At 36.5% G+C, this 21,674-nt stretch overlaps 1 protein-coding gene across 3 annotated transcripts in view; it reads left to right on the top strand.

Moving 5' to 3' along the window:
• The window catches only part of LRP1B (LDL receptor related protein 1B), a 780,133-nt gene that overhangs the window by 731,732 nt on the left and 26,727 nt on the right, over positions 1–21,674 (top strand). For all 3 annotated transcript variants that reach the window (XM_076343117.1, XM_076343116.1, XM_076343115.1), the window contains 4 exons: positions 5,723–5,887; positions 16,090–16,251; positions 20,667–20,841; positions 21,445–21,549. In XM_076343117.1, coding sequence (XP_076199232.1) covers positions 5,723–5,887; positions 16,090–16,251; positions 20,667–20,841; positions 21,445–21,549 — 607 coding nt within the window. The remainder of the gene's footprint in view (positions 1–5,722; positions 5,888–16,089; positions 16,252–20,666; positions 20,842–21,444; positions 21,550–21,674) is intronic.

Raw genomic sequence — 21,674 nt, 5'->3', positions numbered from 1 at the left:
TTGTACTTGCACAGTAGCTATTTCAAGTCATGTAAGAAGTCTTTTAGTTTCACAAATTAGTAGTAATTGTGGATATCAAGAACTAGTATTCAAATTACAATAGTAAACAGTAGTATATTGAGCATTCATAATACTTTTTAGTGTCTTTAAGTGTTTTCGGTCTTTTAAAATGTAGTAAGGAAACGAGTAGTGGATTACCATGACTTGACAGAGTCAAAATGGGACAGCCATCTCCAGTTCCCATCCATCTTGAGTAGTGTCCACAGGACAGTCTGTGTTTGAAGATTCTGTTTTGACAATGCATATGTCTGTATCCTTGTGAAAAATCCTTTCTACCAAATAATTATTATTTTCAACATTATTATGCCATTCTTCATTTTGGTAGTTTTTGGCATGACTATTGTAAAGGTGCCTTGCACGCTTTGTACAATTTCTTATTAGTCAGTCTACCTTAAGGTTGGTGACTGGGAGGTAATCTCAGTCTTGCTCTGTTTCCTGTGATTGTATCCCAAAAACTGACTCAGATTCTTGTTCACTGGATTGTTGGGGTTTTTCTTTAACAAAAGAAAATTGAGCTGAGTCTTGAAATTCTGCATAATATTACTACTGGCTTCATCCATTGAGTTGTTTTTTCTTCATAAGTCCTACGTGAGGAATTCTAAATATTGAATCCTCAGTGGCTTTCTGTAAGACTGAATCCACATTGCTTCAGACAGCTGTTTCACCAGCATCTCACACAACTGATGAGAAACAGCTTTTGGGTTTGATTTGGCTTTTTCAAGCCGGAGTTATTGCAACATATGTGTGTTGTATCATTCAGAATGTTTTTATAACAAAATGAGTTCCTGTGTTTTCTTAGGTAAGCTTCCAGCTCATTTCTCCCTAGATGATTATGATTGACAGAGCACAGTTCTTTTGTGGTTTATTTATTTACTATAGCAGGCCTGACTTTTTCAGTTTGGAAGCTACCCTTTAGTTTTCAAATGGGTAGAGTAGCACTTCATTTTCCTAAAAGAGACCGCTGGATTTGCATCCATTAGGTTTCTTGTATCTAATTGTCTGTAGCACAATGAAGCTAAAAACATACCAAGAGGATGAAAACGCAGAGACTTGCACTGGAGGAAGACAGTGTGTACCGCAGCTGAATGAGCAAGAGTAATGAACGCTTCCAAGCGTTCCGTGTACTGGAGCTGCACGTTTATCACTTTCATTTTAAGAAGGGAATATTTGTGCTCTCTTGGCTGGGTGAAAAGTCTGAGAAAAACGATGAAGACTCGGGTCTGACATTGCTTCTGAACAGAGATGAAACATTTAATTTATCATGGTGTTTCCTTGAGCACATTTCTGTGGGGACTTGCCCACTGCACACATAGATTGCAGGCAGACCAAGTGCTTTGGCTGGGGATGTAGAGGTTAATCCCTATATACCTTCTTTTTCACCCACAAAGTCTGCCTCAGGGAGCTGTACTAGCAAAAGCTATGCCAGTTCAATCCATGCTATCTTCTTGGGGTTTGTCCTGCTTTCAGTCTTTTTAGATATCAGATAGAACAGGGGTCACGCAGAAATCTGCTTCTGGTTTGAAAAAAATCTTTTGTTTACAGCAGTATTTACTTCTGTAAATTGTAAATACTTCTGTATTTACAAAGGGGTTTCCATTGGGACTGGTATTTCCCAGAACAAAAGAAAACGGGTTACATTACAGTAGGTGTCAGTTTTTTCTCACTGTGCATCCTTTTCTTAGCCCTTCTCTTCCATTTCAAATTGTGAAGCAAACAGATTTTTAAAAGAAAAAAAATGTGAAGGGAAAACAAAGAGGAGGATCTGTCTTACAGCATTTGGACAAAATTTGGGGGTTACAACTTGTTCTGACAAATTTCAGCATATGGAAAGCTGGCAGATAGTAAGGCCCTCCTCTGGAGGGACGAGAAGATTTATACAACCTTACCATAACATTAGAACTCTGCACTCTGTCTTTAATAGGTACATTCAGCTCAGTGAAGGATGAGCTACACCTTTGTCTGAAGGATAGGCAAGAACAAATACCGTTCTGCCCCATGAGATGAGTATTTTCCACTGTGGGGAGGGAAATTGTTCTTGTCCCAAAGAATGTAGTTCATTAACCTTGTGCTCCATAGCGTCATCTCTCCATTTAACTGCCTAGTCCAGAAATCAGTGGATATTTCAAAGGGAAAAAAATAGCAAAAAGTAAGATGCATTTTTCTCAAGAAAGAAAGGGTTGTTATAGAAATGCCAATAAAGGATGTATGTGTATGTGATTGGGGGAGAGGGATGGAATATCAAAAAATTGAACAAGTGAAGGGAAAAATACCAGTGGAGTTCACAAAGCTTTGTTTTGCTGCTTTATCAGTGTTTCTTCTGTGTAAGATTTTCCTTTTACTTTCAGTTAAAGGAAAGAGTCAAAGATGGAGCAAATAAGCCATAAGTCCATTAATGTTTGTGTCAAAAAGTCATATCAGGAAGTAAAACATAAGAAAAACTGCAAATCAAAGTTATTTGATTCTTTATTAAAGATATATTAAGATTGAAATAGGCAAATCAAGGCAGCAGAAGACTAAATAACCAGGCTAGGAGAGAATGTATGAAATTACATGACCTGTAACCCTTTCCTTTCTTTCATGTTAGAGAGATCCAGTAGCTAGACTAGGAGGAGTATAACAAGTGAAATTATTTACTTCTGTCATATAGCTGAGAGGTCTTTGAGTCCAGGTTCCAGCAAGCTCAGACCAGTATTGAATTGACTCCAGGTTTAAACCTTTCTGATTTTTTTTTTTTTTTTTTAAACTTTGTTCCAATAGTGGGTACTTACTAGAGCTGTTCCTATCTCTTCTTTCAGAGGTCTTTATTCAGTAATTCAAATTAAGAATATTCAGCTTTTTGTAACAATTCTTCTGTGTTTCTCTCCTGTATTCTTTTTCTACCTGTCTTCTCCTACGGGACTGGGTTCTGCTCCTGTCTCCCACACAAAGGCATCTGATCCCCTTTTGTACTCGGTTGATGTGAATAAGCAAGAGTAATTTGATTCTTGTATTTACCTTCAGACAACAAAGCAGCAGCATTAAAACCCCTATATTGTTAAAGTCTAACATAGTATTTTAAAACTGGCTTATCCATTACATCTTTCGATGCTATTTCGTAGCTTATTGAAAGTCCAAAATTGTTGTAGTAACTTTTCTCTGTTTCACATTAGATTTATGTTGAAACTCTTGAATTTAAAATGTGTTATAGAGAACAAAATCAGTAGCAAATTTTAATAATTCTATGATGATACAAAGTATTACAACCTGTTATGTTTTTTCAGGAACCTTCTCAGTTGACCGTTGCATAAAGTTATAACATATACTGCATTTTAAAAGTATAAGACATGAGTGTCCCAATCTTTGAAAGCCAATTGAAATTAGAAAATCTTTACTGTGGGCAATTTTTTGGCTCAGTATATTTTCCTGTAAATATGAAGGCATGTATTCCTTGGTGTGGTTAGGGTAACTTTCAAGTTTGTAGTTCATGTTTTGTAGTTCATGTTTTATAGTTCTAAATATGTGTTTTGATACTCTGTTTTTCTCTTGAATTCATAGTCTGTCTTAATTTCCTTTTTTTTTCAAATTTTATATCAATTCTGTGGAATTGCTCTAGAAGATATATATATGACATATTTTTAATGTGCTATCAGAAAGGTTCATAAAAATGAGCACTTTTCTGTGCTCTTCAGTGTTGTTTATTCCATTTTTACCAAGTTCCACTCTATAAACTCATGACTAATGATAAGTAAAAGAGATAAGATAAGCAAAATAAAAATAGACCTTCCCTCCGATAAGATATGCTACATTGTCCATTTAAACAACTTCTATAATGAGTAACTGAAGAATGGTTCATGGAACATCAAAGGATTTAATGAACCACCCAAATAAATAAAACAGAGGCATCCTCAAATTCCCAAATACAAAGTAGCTTCGTTACAGCAGATGTATATATCCAGGGTGGATACCGAAAAATTAAGAGCATGTGGTATTTCATATTTTTATTGTAAACACCTGAAATAATGATGTGCCAGTCGGTCCCCCACAATAACTTTTAGATTTGTGGTCTAGTTTCAGCTTAGTTTGAGAGTCATGCAATTGCCTGAAAGATGATCAGTACCCAGAAGCTTTGTTTCAATAGGTTTGATCCCAGGTTACATGTCTGCACCATCTCAGCACTGGCCGTGAACGGAGGCAGCCAGACCCTGCCGAGGAGGGGCGTACATGGGCAGGAAAGAGAGACTTGGGTGCATCCAAAGAAAAGGCTGCTGCCTAAGCACGGTTATATTACTGAACTTTGCAGAGTCCGTGCTGGAGAGAACTATTCAGCTAGAGGATATCCGTCATTCCTAAATTCTGCACTTCCAATGCAATGTATTTCTTTAAACGTGAAAAAAAAGGAGTTGGCGTGCCTGTGTCACTCGATGTTAGACCTCAATAGGACAAATGGGAACCTTGACTCTTTTTCATTAGTTGTTTAAGTAAAACAGATTAATTCAGCAAAACATCTGCAGCTGGTGGATATATTACTGAAGAGTTCTCAGTGTGTGTGGTATCCCTCTTGTTAAAAGCCATGTAGGTTCAAATGCTGGATTAGTTAGGCAGCAGCCTGGCTTCACAGGATTTGTTTTGCTATGTGAGAAATGAAAGGTCTTACTGCTGACAGCATGCTTTGGGCTGGAAAGGTGCTTGTCTGTTTCTTTAGGATTACAATTATTTGGATGTTTGAGCATTGTATGCGTGCTAGTCTATAATTGATTTATGTTGGTGTCATTGAATGATTTTACATCTTGTTCACTGAAATTAATAGAGGTCTATTTTTCAAAGTATTTCCAAGACAGGCACAACTCTAATTGCAAAACAGCTTTATAGAAAGATTGAATCTGGCCTAATCAGAATTTGTGTCACCTCGTACCTCACCCCTAAGACAGTGGCACTACTGCTGTAAGGACTCGGTGAACGCAGAGCAGCAGGCAGTATCTCCTCTCAGTGATTTTACAGACTGAGCAGATGAGAAGAACAATAAATCACAAAATATGGCTTAGGAGTAACAAGTTAGTATGCAAACATCAATTTTTTATGAGGATTTAAAGGCTGAATGATTTTCTTTTAAATATTTTGGATAGGGTTTAGTTAAGAAGGTTGTTAGTTAATAGAGAGAGTGGAAGAGAGATCCAAAAAATCAAATAGAAAAAGGCTGAAGTCACCAGAAGATGACTGGGAAGTTTTCTGAGATCCCCCAGGTGAAACCAACTTTCATTTTTTCATTTCTTAAACTAACTAAGAATGATAGTTTCAAGCAAGAACCCATACTGTCATTACTAACTTACGTGCTAAGGAGGTCAACTTTCCTGTGGCATCATTTGGATGAAGCAAATCCAAATTTGGGGGCCAAGCACAGGCCCCCAGCTCGGTACGGTACAAGCCCACAGCCCTGCTGTACAGGCTAGTGCAGCCCCCACCGACGCTGCAGCTCTCAGTGAGGGCTTACGGTCTCCCAAGTGTGTATTTTTTTCTAGCACTGTGGACACAGAAGTGATAGTTTACTTGTCTCTATTTTGAAAAGTGGTTTTTTCCTCCTCATTGACAGGGATCTGTAGCTCTATTTAAGATGCAAGGTTCTGTTTTGCCAGTTACATGAAATGGGATTGTTGAAAACAACTCTGTGTGTGTGCTCTTGCTGCAGATGATGCCTGTAAATTAACCTGTGAAAATGGAGGAAAGTGCGTTATAAATGAGAAAGGGGATCCCCGATGTCACTGCTGGCCAAGTTACTCCGGTGAAAGGTGTGAAACTAACCATTGCTACAATTACTGCCAGAACGGAGGAACCTGTGGAGCCTCTCTCCTTGGTAAATATTTCTGAGCAGCTGTATCTTACTATTGTACCTGCCTTAATTTAAATGTTTGAATTTATTCCTTGTTTGTGATTTTTTTTTCTCTTTTTAACTTATTTGCTTTGTCCATACTTAAACTATGTGCGATATAGCAGTATATACCATCCATATACTTTATAATCAATAGTGCTTTTCATTCACTTATCTCACTGTTTTAACAGAATTAAGCTGCACCCCACAAAAGGAATCATGGAAATAAGTATTCAATATGAAGACGCACATGTTGAGGTGTAGAAATGGAAATGTAAAGCGTAAGGTCCAGTCAGACTACATCTGGAAGAACCCCACACATCTTGCTCTCTCTTTATCTCAGTTCTCCCTCTAAATTTTTAGGTGCATACACGGAGATACTTCCTTAAATTACAGAGTTGTGTGACCTCAATCTTTTACCTTTGTCTTACTGGAATTCACAAAGTAGGCATTTTACTCATCTAATTCTCAGGAAGACTTGGTTGATCAGAATTCAGATCCTTTGTTTTCCTGAAGGAAATTTGAAATCACATCTCTTATCTTCAGGGAGATTATCCTATGTGTCAAAATGCGGGTATTTGGCAGTCGATCTTTGCCCCTAACACACAGGCTGTTGTAGCTTGTATAATGCAATTAGTGCTTGGGCTAGAGAGGGAAAGTGTGATAAGAAGTACTCTAAAACTTAATAATTATGTGAGAAAGGAGAAGTTGAATTCTGTTTTCTGCTCCGAGGAATATTTAAATATTTGATTCAAAGTAGAATAGCTAGAGAAGAGTTTGCTGTCTCGTCTCTTTTCAGAAGCCTATCAGCTGCTGAAGATGGTGGGAATCATTTTTTCCTACGTGATGAAATGACCAACACCCTGGTCTCTGAAAGAAAAGTACAGTACCTGACTTTAGAAGAGGAGTTTGTGACTTTTGCACAAACAGAGCGAGCTCCCTGTAATGCAGAATTGTGTATCTTAATCTCTGTGACAGAGGAGGCTTAGATCTCAATGATTTCCTCAGCACTCCTTACTAATTAACTTTTGCTTCTATAGTTTAGTAATTTAGCTTCACTTACTATGCTGGCTTCTCTGGAGCCTCCTCTTATTTACTGAGACGTGGTGGCAAAAATCCAAGTGAATGCAAATCTATCAGTGTGTTGTGTGCCAAACAGAGGATTTTTCGGTTCTGAGTACTTGAGGGTTAATAATCTTGCTCATAGTTAACATCACTAATAATGACTAAATATTAGAAAATGAGAATACTTGAAGTTGATTAATTATACTTGAAACTGCTTCTAACACCTGATGGAACTACTGACACAAATGATAAACAGAGATTTTTCTCAATGTAGTGAGATCCATACATGTTTAGTGAGGACATGCAAGTGAACGAAAGTAAGTCACGGGTGATTTAAATGACGTGCAGAACTTCCTTGTCATCTGAAGAGAGGGTGTTTACCCCACATCTTTACACGTCTGGCATTTAATCGATACTTTTGTGGGGTTAAAAGGCTTCATAAAATTAATAACTCAGCTCCTAGAACTCAGCTCAGCTCTGAATCCTGCAGAGACCCCAGGGTTTTATTTAATCCTTTTCTTTTGGCAGTAGCCATAGGGCTCACTCACCTCCAGCAGCTCGTGTTTTCTTTACCAGGCAGGTAACACTTGCTGTGCTCACACAGCTATGCTATCGCCTGGATATTTATTTCCCCCCCCCCCTGCTAAATCCAGCCTCTGAAATCTCTCAGCCTTGCTGAAATGATTAGTGTAGTAGGTTTGGTCACCAGTGAGTAAAGAAGAGATATGAGCAGATTCTACAATATACTTCTCCTAAATTGTTAATTGTGGCCCCAGCTGCTACAGAGGGCCTGGAGATGCAGGCATTAGCCTTATTTCTGCTTGGTCTCAAACAGGATAATGTGCCTGCTCCAAAAATGCATCAGGAGAGCCAGCATGGATGTCACCACAGTCCACATTTCATTGTTCAATTGCCTGATTTTGGGGAATCTGGACCTTTAACTGCAACTGAAGTTTACTGTACCACACGTGGCCAAAGTGTGCCAAGCCTTTACGAGCCAAGACCAACACAGAGCTGGTTCTGATGACTCTTACTGGGCATACCTGCTAACAGGAATATTCTTCTGCTGTGCTGTGTCCACTTTCCCAGTTTCATCGAATTTTTAATAATCGTATTTCAAGTTAACCAGATTGCCTATCTGGCATTTCCAGTTCATGAGGGTGGCCGTGCCTTGAAGCCTGTGCCATAACTTTCATGTGCTGGACATGTGAAAAAATGACCATATACCTTTCTAAATCAAAGTGACTCCATCCAGCATTCCAGATAAAATTTTTGAATTGATCCGCATGTCATCTTCCTTGCATGCCTAGCCCCTGGACCCTGTAAATATTCTATTAAGAAGAAATCTCTATTTCTTATCAGACTGTATTTCTTATCTATATCAGGCCATAAATTGTGCGTTACTGGAACAAACTAGCATGTCAGTGAGATGTCCCCTTATCCTAGTTCAATCTAATTCATGATATACTAAAGCCATTATGTATCTTGCAGAGGGAAGCTAAACTGGACGCCCCAAAAGCATTGAAAACTGTAATTAAGTCAACAAAGCTTAATTCCTCAAGTGTTTTTGCAGCAACCGTTTCCTCTTTCCAGTCAAATATACCACTGTGCAAAGCATGTCATTCAGTCATTGCATCAGTGAGTGCACATTTAGCTTCAGGGGCTGCACACACCGTTCCCAATTTAGGCTGAGGGTGTGAAATCCAGACCAGAGCAGCGTTCACTCACTTCCTCTCCTTCAAGGCAGAGTTGATCTGCTTTGTCAGGTTCATATGAGAGTCATTAGTGTATATGTTACTTTATTCTTGCACGTGTAGGAATATAAAGGTTCTTTATTACCAGGAATTGCTCTGTTTTTCCTTAATGGTTGTAAAACTTAAGCATTATATTATGTCTAGATTTAAAATATTATGTCCTACCAGGTTGACCTGTCCGCTAGCAATAGGTACCTTGCACTTTTTTTTTTTTTTTTTTGGTAGAGAATCCTCTCGCACTTCTGGAAAACATAAAATTACTATTTTAAAATAAAGTCAGCTCAATGTCATCTTAATTCTACTGTGCTATTGCTATCCGTGCATACCACCTCCTGTACTACAATGCTCACGAGCACTTCCTCAAAAAGCAGCATCTGTACTTTTGATCCATTATACACTTGGCTCATCAATCTGTCCTGCTAAACTGATGCAATCAAATTGCACGTATTTTCCCAATTTTCTATTTTTTTAAAGTTTATTTTTGTTCAAAATGATGAAGCTTTTTCCTCTGGAAGTTGCAGAAGCCATATGTGTGCGAGTGCCAATCCAAATCCTATCCGCAAAATATAAATGACCTGTGATAATTTCAGCTTGCTTGACTCTCTCTTTCTTAGAAGCTCTGATTGCCCTTACCAATTCTCGCATATTATCCAACTCAAACAGCTTTAATGCAGTCGATCTAACGAGTGTCATTCTACACGCATGCCCTTTGGAAAGCTTAGGGACTGCCAGGAAATTTAGCCTCACAGGGAGATGAGCTTCTGCAGGGTCCCCGCTGCCGGGAGGCTTCCCTAGGAGTCAGGGAATTTCCTTACCGTTGGCTTCTGGCTCAAAAACCGAGGAAGAGATATCCTAAACCAAACCTTTCATCATATTCTGATATAAATAAAATGATGCAGCATATGAAATACTCTTCCAGTGAATGTGTGTGTTCTAGTGAATGTGTAAATCCGGTTCTCTTTCACCACCTAATATGTAATAGTAATGTGAGAACTAATTAAGTAAATTGCAGAGTATTACTCATTTTTTAAAACATGATTGTGCTAAATCTTTGCTGGATGTGTTAAGTTGTAGAACCTCATTATCTGCACACAAATGTTAATTTGTTAAACAAATCCCACTGGCAATTCAGGGATTATTCACTGTTGGTTTATTTACTGCTAAGCCTTTTGGCAAATTCCTGTGTGAACATTATATAGCTAGAGATTGGGGCCGCTTTAATTAAAATTTATAAGTTTATGACAGTCGTATTGAACTATAATAATTGAACAAAGAAAATGTCATCAGTTAATTAAAAGTACACATCTGAGATGTGTAATTAAAAGTTTGGGTATAATAATGAACACTTTCCAGTAAGCCAAATTAATGGGAATTTGGAAAAAAATTAAATGTTACCATAAAAATGCACTTCCTTTCTCTTTACAGTTTAAAGTAAAAATGTTGGAGCAATAATTCACTAAATGTCTTGAACACATTAACTAGATCTAACTAGTTCACAGAATTAGATAAATACATATTCGTACTATACTTACAGTAGGAAGAGTACGTCTAACCATGTAAAATTGTGATGTTTGTATCAAAATGAGTAAAAAATTATTGTCTCTCCACTAAATGAAAATTGATGAAATATTCTCCAAAAAAAATTATATATGAAGTAGACATTATTTTATATCCTATTTTATAAGCAGACAGGTTGATTTTGGGACACAGTGGTGCATACTGAAAACACTGTCAGGGAAGAACCTGTTTACTTTGCTAACGTCATATCAGTCCCAGTAGTCTCAAAAGGGGATTCTACATCATCTTGTCACCAGGACAGGGACTGTGGGAAGGGGAGAGGGGTGGTATTTAGCTGGATGTTGAGGCTGTCTGGTCTGGTGCACAGCTGATCTGAGGGTCCCAACAGAACTACCACAACCAGCCTTGGTAAGAGCAGCCTTTGAGACTACTGTAATATATTTAGAGATTGTTCTTTTCTCCCTTTCTTTCACAACATGGAGAGAATGTATATCTGTTGGGATTGATCCCAATCAGCTCGCCTACTAATTATGTACAGTAATACAGCTTCTCTCCATCGCTGTTGGTTCAGTAAAGCTAATTATGGTTCATCAGCCACACAGAAATGAATTATTGTGATTCCCACAGACTGCTGATAACTACTCCAGAAGACATGATAATACTTACAGCAGGCTGGTGTAGTGCCACATTGTTTTCTTTAATAGTGACAGCAAGTGAAATATGTAAATTAAATGTGCATTTTCACACATAACAACTTACAAACACACATTGCTGGTAGTGAATTTACCATTGTCTGGAAGAAATAAATAATCTATGTCTTAGTGCAGGCATTCATCTGGATGATCTCATTTTTCGAAATTTTTAGAAAGCTTACAAAAATACTGCTATTTCCCTAAAATATTTTTTTTTAAATTGCAAAATACTTTATGTGGTCATACAAAATACATAATATTTCTCTGTTGTTTAGGCAATAGCATGAATCAAAGGTGATCTCCTTAGAGTTCTGTTCATTACAAAATAAATGTAAATAGGAGTTTAAGAAATATGAGTAGATTCCCAAAAGAAATCACCTAGATATTACAGAGACAGTGCACTAAAATATTTATTAGCTATTTTTGAAGATGATTTGAAAAGTTATTTGCTATTATATAGCAAATTAAATTGGCAAACTAGGAGTAACTTGTCTCTGTCATCAAAACCTTGTTGAACATTGTAGGATTTTGATCCCTATCATCTTCTTATGGATTATTTTCTTTGTAAGAAAGAGGGAAACTGCATTTCATCTTCATGCCAAAAATGTCACACATTTTGTTCATGTCCTACTGCCAAAAATAACTTCATATGTCCTAGGCTCACCATAAAGTGTTCTCCTTTAATTTACTAAATTCTGTACAAAACATTTGAAAAAAAAATATGAGAATTTTATGTTTGTTTCAGGTTCTATCAGTTCTAGAATTAAGATAAAAAGTTCTGTAAATTATTATTCTTATTTTTTTGAGAGAGAGGCTACATAGAGAATCTTCAGAGAATAGTGACTTTCAAGTACATTGTTTCCCCAGAGAATTTTCATTATTATTTTTGTTACTTGTTTTATATGTCTTATGAGGCACCCTTTAATGCATTCTCTGCAATTCATTTCTTTAGAATTGTTATTTAGAATTATTTTAAATACAAAGTACTCTCATCAATACAGGACTACCTGCATTATGCTTCTACTTGCATATACACATAGCGAGAAACTCAGCGTATCCAAGAATTGGATTAGAGATAGTAAATAGCAAAGTGCATGCACTTTCTTTGTAAATCACTGAGAGTGGAGAAATCCTGGACAAAAAAAAGGTGTGCTTCTTGCTTTCTAGATATTATTACTGTGGTTTTGAAATTGGAACACTTACACATGCAATGCTGAGAATGTGCTGCCACCTTGTCCTCCCTGACACTTTGACAAACAACATTTTTCAACATAGGTAATAGAAACAGGAAATTTTTCTTGGGATTATTATGTTACGGAAGAGACTAAAGAAGAGGATAGTTGAAAGCTAGGATGCTAATCTGTAATAGGCAGAGGAAAAGAAGACAGTATTCGCAGACAGTAAATCCAGTTGAGGATTGCATTGAAGAAGGAAGAGCTCAAAACAGGGAAATTTTTTTTGTGTTTTCTTTCAGCAATTTTTTTTTTGCCATTTTTGCATAAAATACACCAAAAGATGGTTACCTGAATTTGAAGCAGTTAGCATTCCATAAACCACTTTCCTTATTAATATTTTTCTGTGCTGTAATGTGTTGTGAACGTTTCTGTGGTGGTGAAGGTTGGGAATTAAGAGACAATTTTACTTCTGTCTCTCTATAGCTCTAATCCTGAAACTTCACGACCAGTGTAAATGCTGAAGTTCTCTGTGCATGAGGTTACCATGCAATGTTTGTTAGTTAGGATATGTGACGTCTTGGTGAACGTGACTATTTCCTTTGCAAACATAAATCAATATTCTGATTCTATGATACAAAACCTTATGGCATTGTTTGTCATTGTTTAATACTGTGGTTTTGTTAAACTGTTCTTGGAACCATTTTGTATCAGAAATAATTTGTGAGAATAAGGCAGATTAAAATGTCATTATTAGTATTATTTTAGATGCCAACAGTCTGTGTATAAACAGGAAATGAACTATTAACGTTACTAAAAGTCATGTTAAATTGAGTGACAAAAATGGGGTTTAGGCTATACTGTATTAAATTTTCATGTAACTGTCAGCAGTTTGGCATATTTATCAGCCTACATTAGCAAAGAATAGAATAATCTTTTCTACAAACTAGGAAAATATCATTGCCCCATCATTTTAAAAAATAGAGGAGTATTAATAATAAAAACTGGTTTCAGACCTCCAGATCTATGTTCTATCACTATTTTATTTTAACATTTTTATTGAAACACTGATTCAGATGAAGGATTATGTGAAACCCCCTGGCTTAGGGGGAGCAATTTAAATACAGGTGTATACATGGGGAAAAACAAAAAGAGTCTGTGCTAACATTTGAGTTCAACATCTTTGATTTAATGTTTAGATCGCAGGGGATGGATATGAATAGCCAGGCTGATGCATATTAAACTAGTTGGAGCTATTTTTAAGTCAATGCTTTTGTTCCTGCTGTACTCATTAGAGGAAAAGACTAACTGATCTCATGGTCTTTAGGATGATTTGCAAAACACTTTAAATTAGCATAGCTTAAAATAGAAAAAGAGAAAAGAATTACATGAAGGGTTTCATGTAGGAAGAATAAGAAGTAAGTGAAGGAAAAAGAATAAATAAATCATTCTGCATGAATCGGAGAAAGTAGAAAAAATGAGGGCACTTGCATTGAAAAATTCTCCAACGAATATGATATTAAGTGATTACATAGTATCAAAATAAAGGCAGACCAGAAGAAAACTAGAATTGTGGGGTTTATGGACTATTTAGTTTAATCTACATTACTTTAATGAGACAGCCAACTGAATAGAGAAGGAAAAAAAAAGGTAAGAAGGGTTGCACATTTCAGAGTTTTAGATGCAGCTGTGGTAAAAGACATCAGGAGGCAAATGTGAAAGTGGTTGTGGATAACTACACCAGACATCGTGTTAAAATGAGGAAACGATGAATGACACAAAAGACAGCAAGGAAGGGACCTAGTCACAATGTGTCAGTAAATCAGGCAGCGGTAAGGATTTCCTGGTAGATCAGTATGAAGATGAGAGATAATTATTGTGGAAAAGTAACCCTTAAACGTTATTTCATTTGACTACTTAGGATTTTGGCTCTTCTGTACGTTTTAAACAAAGTCAGGCCCAAGTCAAGCATAGCTTCTTTTGTGTGCTCACTAACCCACCCCTCCATGAAGTAGGATTTTTTTATACGTAAGAAGTTTGTTTCTGCCCTATGGCGTTGTGTGAAGTTTTTCAAATGTAAATGCAGGGATAACTGGAGTTTCTCATCACTAATGTATTTCCCTGACTTTCTCTGATCTCTTTGGATTCCGCAGTCATATCATTACCTTGATTGGGATGTCAATAATAAAATCTAATAGGCTATTTTTCCTGTTTATGCCTGCAATTCCAGTCCAAAGGGCTTCTGCATCACACATACAGTACATTATGTAGTTAACTTGCTAATCTGATTGACTGTAACACTTCTTAACACGTAGCTCTATTCCATCACCGGCAAAGACTAGATATCAAGGAAATGCGTATTCATTTTACAGCAGCCCATTAGTTGCCTTCCTTCTCCAAATTTGCCATAAACAATTATATTGATGTTCCCATTCAAGACTAGACATTTCGGCTCTCCCATCTTAATTCTTAGAGTTTTACCATTTATGTAAAGCACATGTGTTACTGTTTTGGTTTTCTGTAGTCGACTTCTGAGGCATCCCTTTTTTTCTGCCTGATGCCTATTTACTCCTTGACTGTTGCTAGCCTATGCATGGTCCTTTACTCAGAGATACGGCATTTCTGTGACTTCACTGGAAGGGATGAGCCTTTGCCTGTCAGCTATCCCCTACTCTGCAGTGACCCAGTTAAGCTCTTGATTGTACTTGCCAGCAGGTTGGGTTCTTTATGATTTAAATGAAGACCATCCTGTCTGCCCCTTTATTTCCGAAGTGTCCTCAGGTCCTGATTAATCTTAATCTCTTTCCTTACCCATCTCGGAAGCCAGGAAGAAGAAAAGTGTTAAACTTGGTCTGTTTTCCCTAAGTTTAAGAAAACCCTAAAGGTTGAATGAAAGAAAAGGGAAGGAGGGTGGGGGGGGGAAATAATGTTTTGTAAGAGATAAACAAGAATGTGAATAGATTATTAGGAAGTGAGAAGGGAGATGGCTAGTTGGACACATCAGGTCATTTACTTGAAGAGAAGATTACAATGAGATATAAAAGCAAAGTCAGGAAACTGAAGAACATTTATGGGATCTAGAATTTTGTTTTAAAGAAGATAAGCCTTAAGAACAGTGTCAGGGAAAAGTGAAAGAGTTTAATAAAACAGTGGAATTGTGACAAAGCTATAAATCCTTTAAACATGAGATTTAGGTAAGGGGGAAAAAAAGGGAAAATTACAATAAGGAAGAATCATAGGAGGAAAACACATCAGGTTTTAAACACTATTTTAAAACCCTTTAAAAAGAAGCTATAGACTAGGAGTTCATTTTGTGCAAGTATTCATCCCTAGGTGTTCACTACTTTTCAGACATTGAATATTGGCTTTACAGACACCTTTGGTCTGATGCAAGACAGCAATTTTTATGTTACAGTATTTATTATATGAGAAGGATAGGATAACAAAACAGGCATGGCTATTTGTGTTTTAGTAAAAATTGTTATGTAAAGTTGGCTATTAGCGCATTAGTAAATATTTGTATATTCATGTGACTATATGTAAAGGTTTGTAGATTTGAGAATAACGGAGTGTATTCTGAAGAGGCATCGATGTTGATTATACAAACGTTTATCCTCTGCAACTGGGGGAATGCAGCCTGGCAGGATAATTTGAAGAGCTTAGTCGTATCTTAAATTCCTACTTAAGACCGTCTTTTAAAATAATTCCCGAATAAAGAGTCAATGACCATACATGTGCAAGTGTTAAATGCATAGATGCAGTTTTTGAGGTGTCCATATCTTACAGTGCTGACTTGCTTTTTAAAAAGTTCTGAATTCAAGCAAAGTTTGCAAAGGCCTGTTTTATTAGTGTCTAGCGAAACGTAGTTGGGCTTATACATTAAAACTTGCTACTGTTATGATAAATGTATCTGTCTTTAAAGTGCTGATTATTCTTTTAACGCTTATTTATTTTTATCATAAAACAGTTTTCTTTGTTTTGAATAGGGAGGCCTACCTGCAACTGTGCGCTGGGTTTTACAGGACCAAACTGCAATCAGACGGTCTGCGATCATTTTTGCCAAAATGGAGGAACCTGCAGTGTCACTGCTGGGAACCAACCCTTTTGCAACTGTTTGCCTGAGTATACAGGAGACAGATGTCAGTACTGTAAGTAATCTTCACAAACTCTTAAATCTGGATTTATACTACTCTTAAATCTGGATTTATAATAAAAGTTCTACAAATTGGAAGTTTGACATTATTTGAGTGATTTTTCTATGACATGCATTGGTAAACTTAGCTCCGAAATGATTCATACTGCTAAGGGAATGGAATCTGATGTGTTCAAGTGATCTTTGAACATATTTCCACAATATCCATCTACATAGGAGAAGAAAAGTTTTTTTAGGAATGATTTATTTTAGTATTTTCATGAATGAATACGTACAATGCCGCTGTACAAGACAGCTGACTTTATCAATAGAAATGAGATAACTGTGTTCAATTTTTCTACTTCAGCTTCTCATATTTGTTATCTTATGCTGGTGGAATACCAAAGCATAGCAAATTGACGTAGTTGGGTAAAGAATTTCTCTGGTATCCTTTATCTTCGCAGACCATCGCTTGTGTCTCCAACTGCTACTTTACCTTTTGTTTTTATTTCTAACCCCAGTAACCAGCATATCAAATTTTGAGTTTCACGCCTCTATATTCCTTCATCTTGCTCAGTCTAAGATCACCTTCAGTATGGTTTCTGCCCCCTCCTAGTATTGAAAATCAGGATTTCTAAATATTTCTCTTGTTTAATTCTCAGGACTTGGGTTCTATCCTCTGCATCTGAAGTTCTCCATGGTTTGCCTTTCCACTGACCCATCAGTCTCTTCTCATTGAGATACTGTTTTCCAAAGGTTTCCATGCCTTTAGAAAGGCTCTCCTCACTTTTTAGAACTTTCTCTAAATTTTTACTTCTTTTACAGAGGAGAGGGAAAAGAAGATTGTCAACCAATAGGCCTTGTGTTCTTGCTCCATTTATCTTTTTCTTTCCATGCTTTCTCTTAGCATAGATCACCGTTATCTGTTTTCCAGTGACTCAAGACATTTGAACATAGTCTTGAATTTCTTCTTTTGATCACTCATTTCAAAATTACAGTTTGTCTTCCTCATGTGTCTTCAACATGATGACTTACTAGCAACCCTAACCTAAACCTGATTTTTTTTGCTGAGATCAGAATTTCTTTTTTAATCTCCTTTTTTCTACTCCTGCTTTACTTTGACTATAACACTCTAAAATAGAGGACTGTCATAGTGCTTGTTATAGAATAGAACATTAACTGTGAAAGCCATCATCTCTTTTGTACGTAATTCAGTGAATTTGCTGAAGAAGGCTAGATTTAAACAAAATGGAAGGGAAATTAGCTGTTATAAAGGTCTGGTTTAGAATTGTCTACAAGATACAAAAAGTATTTAGTTTTAGTGAAAGGTCTGTCAAACAAGCAAAGGGTTAGTGTGTATCTGAAATAGGATTTGTACTGAAGTAAACTGAATGTATTTCCAGTTGGGAGACTGTGAAATAAATTGAAACCTTTGAATGGAAAACCAGCAGTAATTGTGATTCTCTCCTACTTGGTATTAAACAAACTGCATGGATCCACAAATAACTATCTGCAAATACAATTGGGTATTTGAAAACAGCATAGTACATAAATCATGCACAGACAGACACACAGATTAAGAAAAAATATTTACTTGAGGCTTACCCAAAACCAAACAAATTGTTTCTAGTTGAATGCTTCTGCAAACGTTCCCCCCCCCCCCCCCCCTTTTTAAGAATGAATTTAAATGTAAATTTAGGGGTACTTTTTAAACAGTGCTTATTATCAAATTTGGATTGTCTGCTGACACTTTGGAAAAATGCCACAGTACAGAGACTCAAACACATTATGAAATACAAAATAAAATTAAGCTTTTGTTTATTTAAACCTTAATACTTCTAGGAAAAAAAGAGTCTTACGATCTTTTAGAGTATTTTTTTTGTGGCAATAACAGTTCTATGAAATTGTACAGGTTTACAGTTAATGTGTATATAAATCACATCTATGATTTTTTGCTTTATTAATCACATTCACTTTATATGCATGTTGGAATATATTAATATAGCGTTATTGCAAAGATTGGTTGCCTCTAAGATATCTTTCTCAGTCTTTCTATGATGTGATTGAAACTAGTTCATACGCAAAGGATGATACATGAATGCGCATAGGTATTTTACTCATGCTCCCAGGCTGAAAATATTATTAGTGTTTTTTATGGCAGGGAGAAGACATTTACTTGCAGTATTGCCAGATTGCAAAGACCTTATTTTCCTCATACTTATCATCTCCAGTTACCCAATGCAGTTTCTCCTGTGATTAGTTCACATAAGGGCTAATAACCAAAATGTGTGCTCCGTGTCAAGGCACTGGCACTGCTGAAATAAATATAAGTGAATGAATTTACATAGAATTCTACTAACATTGTGCATGTTGTTATATGCACATGAGTTTGATGTATTTGAATATAACTCCCTATTTTAAATTCCTGAAATAAGACAGACTAGTTAAAGTTCATTTCTTGTATCATTTAAGGCCCAAACAACCTAAAAAAATAAAAAACGTTTCCACGCAGTTACAATCATTCAAAGTGGATACAGTGATCTCACAAGCTGTTACTTTCCCTGAAACTGAAATTCCTTTCTGTAGCGGGGCGGGGAAGAATTATTTTTGTGTCATTTCAGTCCAAATGCAGCGTACGCATTTTAGATACAGCAGAAGATTAAAGGTGTTTGTGACTACAATCAATGCTAAAAAACAACAATTGTTTTAGAGTATGAACTTCCTATTCCCAGGTTTTGGGGGCTTTTTTTGTCCTAATGTACATGGAAACATTTCCCCCTTGCAATGCTTTTTTCATAAAATGTCGCTCAATATTAGCTTTCAAACTACAGTACTTTTTGTTCAAAAAAGAGCCCTCCTGCTGCAAATTACCATTCTGTACCTTGAATTAGGGAACAGCAAACAATGAACTACTACATTTAGTGTCTTTTAAGCCTCTCTGGTTGCTCAGTAGTGATTCCAAAAGAAGATGAGTCTACAGCCTGCATAGGTAGGTGGAGACGTACAATGAATAATCGAACAGAAATAACTGCTCCAACAGTCATGCTTAGCAGAACTCTTCCAGCATGGTGAGTACCAATGGCGTGGCAGTCAGTACGTACTTCTCTGAGAGGGGGAAAAACTGAGCACAGAGAAGCATAAACAACATGTTTCCCCCTTTGAGATACCCTCACAAATCATCCATCCTGAATATGTTCAGTAAAATATATCCATTTTAGTAGTCTCCAGTTTGCCGCTTACAGCGTGCCCCCAGTCAAACGGCAGCTTGAGAGTTTACGCTCCCAGACTCAAGGCTGAGGTTGCCGTTTGGCCAAGGTTTCATTCTCTAGTGAACAGCTTGATAATGCCCTACTTCTAGCGGCTACTGACTCACCCTTAGCCATACCCTGAGCTTCAAAGGGCTTGAATTTTTTAGTTTTGTCGGAAAGGTAATATTTTATTAATATGGACCAGGTTAACTTTAAGCTAATACAGATGTATAGTTCAGAATTGACATATCTTATCTACCAATTACTTCATCTGTCCATCAGGAACACCACCAAAAGTGCAACACAACATGTTAACTACACAGCACTGGAGAAAGTATTAGAAACAGAGAGAAATAGAGACTTCGAATGATTCGGCCCCATTAAGGAGCTTAAATGACAACTTAAAAAAAAAAAAAAAACAACAAAAGAAAGTTGTCACTTCACTACCACATAAATAAAAATGAACTGAAGTGTTAAGATACCAGTATATTGTAGCTCTGGAAGCTTCTTCAGTTAGGCAACTTGGGTTTTTTAAGGGATATGAAAAAAATGAGGCAGTTACTGGCGTTTCTAAAGAGCTAAAGAATTCACTACTTGAAATCTCAGTCCTGCTGGCATTTAAGCAGTTAAATAAGATAATGGGATCTTGCACAGTCTATAAAGATAAGCATGTATGTAGTTTTTTGTAGAACTTATGTCTTTATATATTATTAGAACTTCATGAAATTTTAATATGTGGATAAATGAAAATAAAACTTAATTATTTCAAAATACTATTTCCATTTCAGTTTAGCATAATGCTGTTAATGGTATTGTGAATGTGTCAGAAGATTCTTATTCAGCCAATGTCCCATTAAATACATTAACATGGCTCTGCTTTTCTCATCAGTAGTCTTTATATTATGTGGGATGATGCCACAAATGGTTAGACATCTAGAAGGAGAAAAAAAAAACCTCTCTTATGAGTTTATCCTTCTATTTCATTTCTCAAGACTACGTCATTAATATATTATGTATCTGTTTATGGGATATTCTTGATTCTTGTAGTTGCCAGTGAGCCGCCAGCTTCATTCATCATTTTGTTTTTATTATAGTACCTTTTAAAACCTAGAAAAGTAAGGTATTACTTTTTCTATGATACTCCTTAATGTCTTTTAGTAATTAGCTTTCATGTTGCTTGCAGATGTTTGCCACCATTATTGCGTGAATTCTGAATCATGTGCTATTTCTGATGATGGAAGCGTAGAATGTGTCTGTCCAGTACGATTTGAAGGTCCAAAATGTGAAGTGGACAAGTGTATCAGATGTCATGGGGGGCACTGCATAATAAACAAGGACAGTAATGACATAGTATGCAAGTAAGTGTGTGTGTGGGGGGGTTATGGTCAAAATGATATATATCATAGCAATTATATTGCAGTATCTCTTACACAGTGGCTAGCCCCTGAACCAGTCACATCAGAACAGTTCCTTTGTGTGGCTCCTGCCCACACAAAACCCACTGGCTCCTGCCTTTTTAGACCAACTTTTAGAGCACTCCTCACTGGGGGAAGCATAATGTAGCAGGAGACTGAAGGGGTCTTCATTTGGAAAAACTGGAATATTTAATATTAACAGTCGAGTTTTACCACACTGTTGAAATTTGGTCTTTTTGCAGTATCTGTGACAGAGACATATTGTATACTAATGAAAGCATATGTAGTAGGATGTGCTGCTATATTGCCGAGTGATTATTTTGTACAATAATAGTTTATTTTCATAAAAGGAAAGATTGAAAATATTTTGTGTAAAAAGCTCACTGCCTGTGCTAGCTTTTCAAGGTGGAAACCTAGAATTCTTGCAATCGGTAGATCTTGTACATATTATAAAATCAGTATTTTAACATATAGATAATTATAAGGGAATTGACCAGATTTAATAAAATACTGATTGCTATTTGTGTTTTTTCTTAACTATGACAGTTGCACTAATGGAAAGATTGCCTCTACCTGTCAGTTATGTGATGGCTACTGTTACAACGGTGGTACATGTCAACTGGACCCAGAGACAAATATACCTGTCTGTCTGTGAGTATCCTGCCTTGTGTAGATAATTAAAATATCTGTGTGCCAGCAAATAATAAAATTATTATGCATGTGTCTGTATTTTTGATCTCTCTAGGATGTATAAAGTGCTGGTTGCAGTCGTAACT

The sequence above is a fragment of the Aptenodytes patagonicus genome, chromosome 6 (genome assembly GCF_965638725.1).
Source record: "Aptenodytes patagonicus chromosome 6, bAptPat1.pri.cur, whole genome shotgun sequence".
In the NCBI taxonomy this organism is placed as follows: domain Eukaryota; kingdom Metazoa; phylum Chordata; class Aves; order Sphenisciformes; family Spheniscidae; genus Aptenodytes; species Aptenodytes patagonicus.
This window is presented reverse-complemented; position numbering and strand designations above follow the sequence as displayed.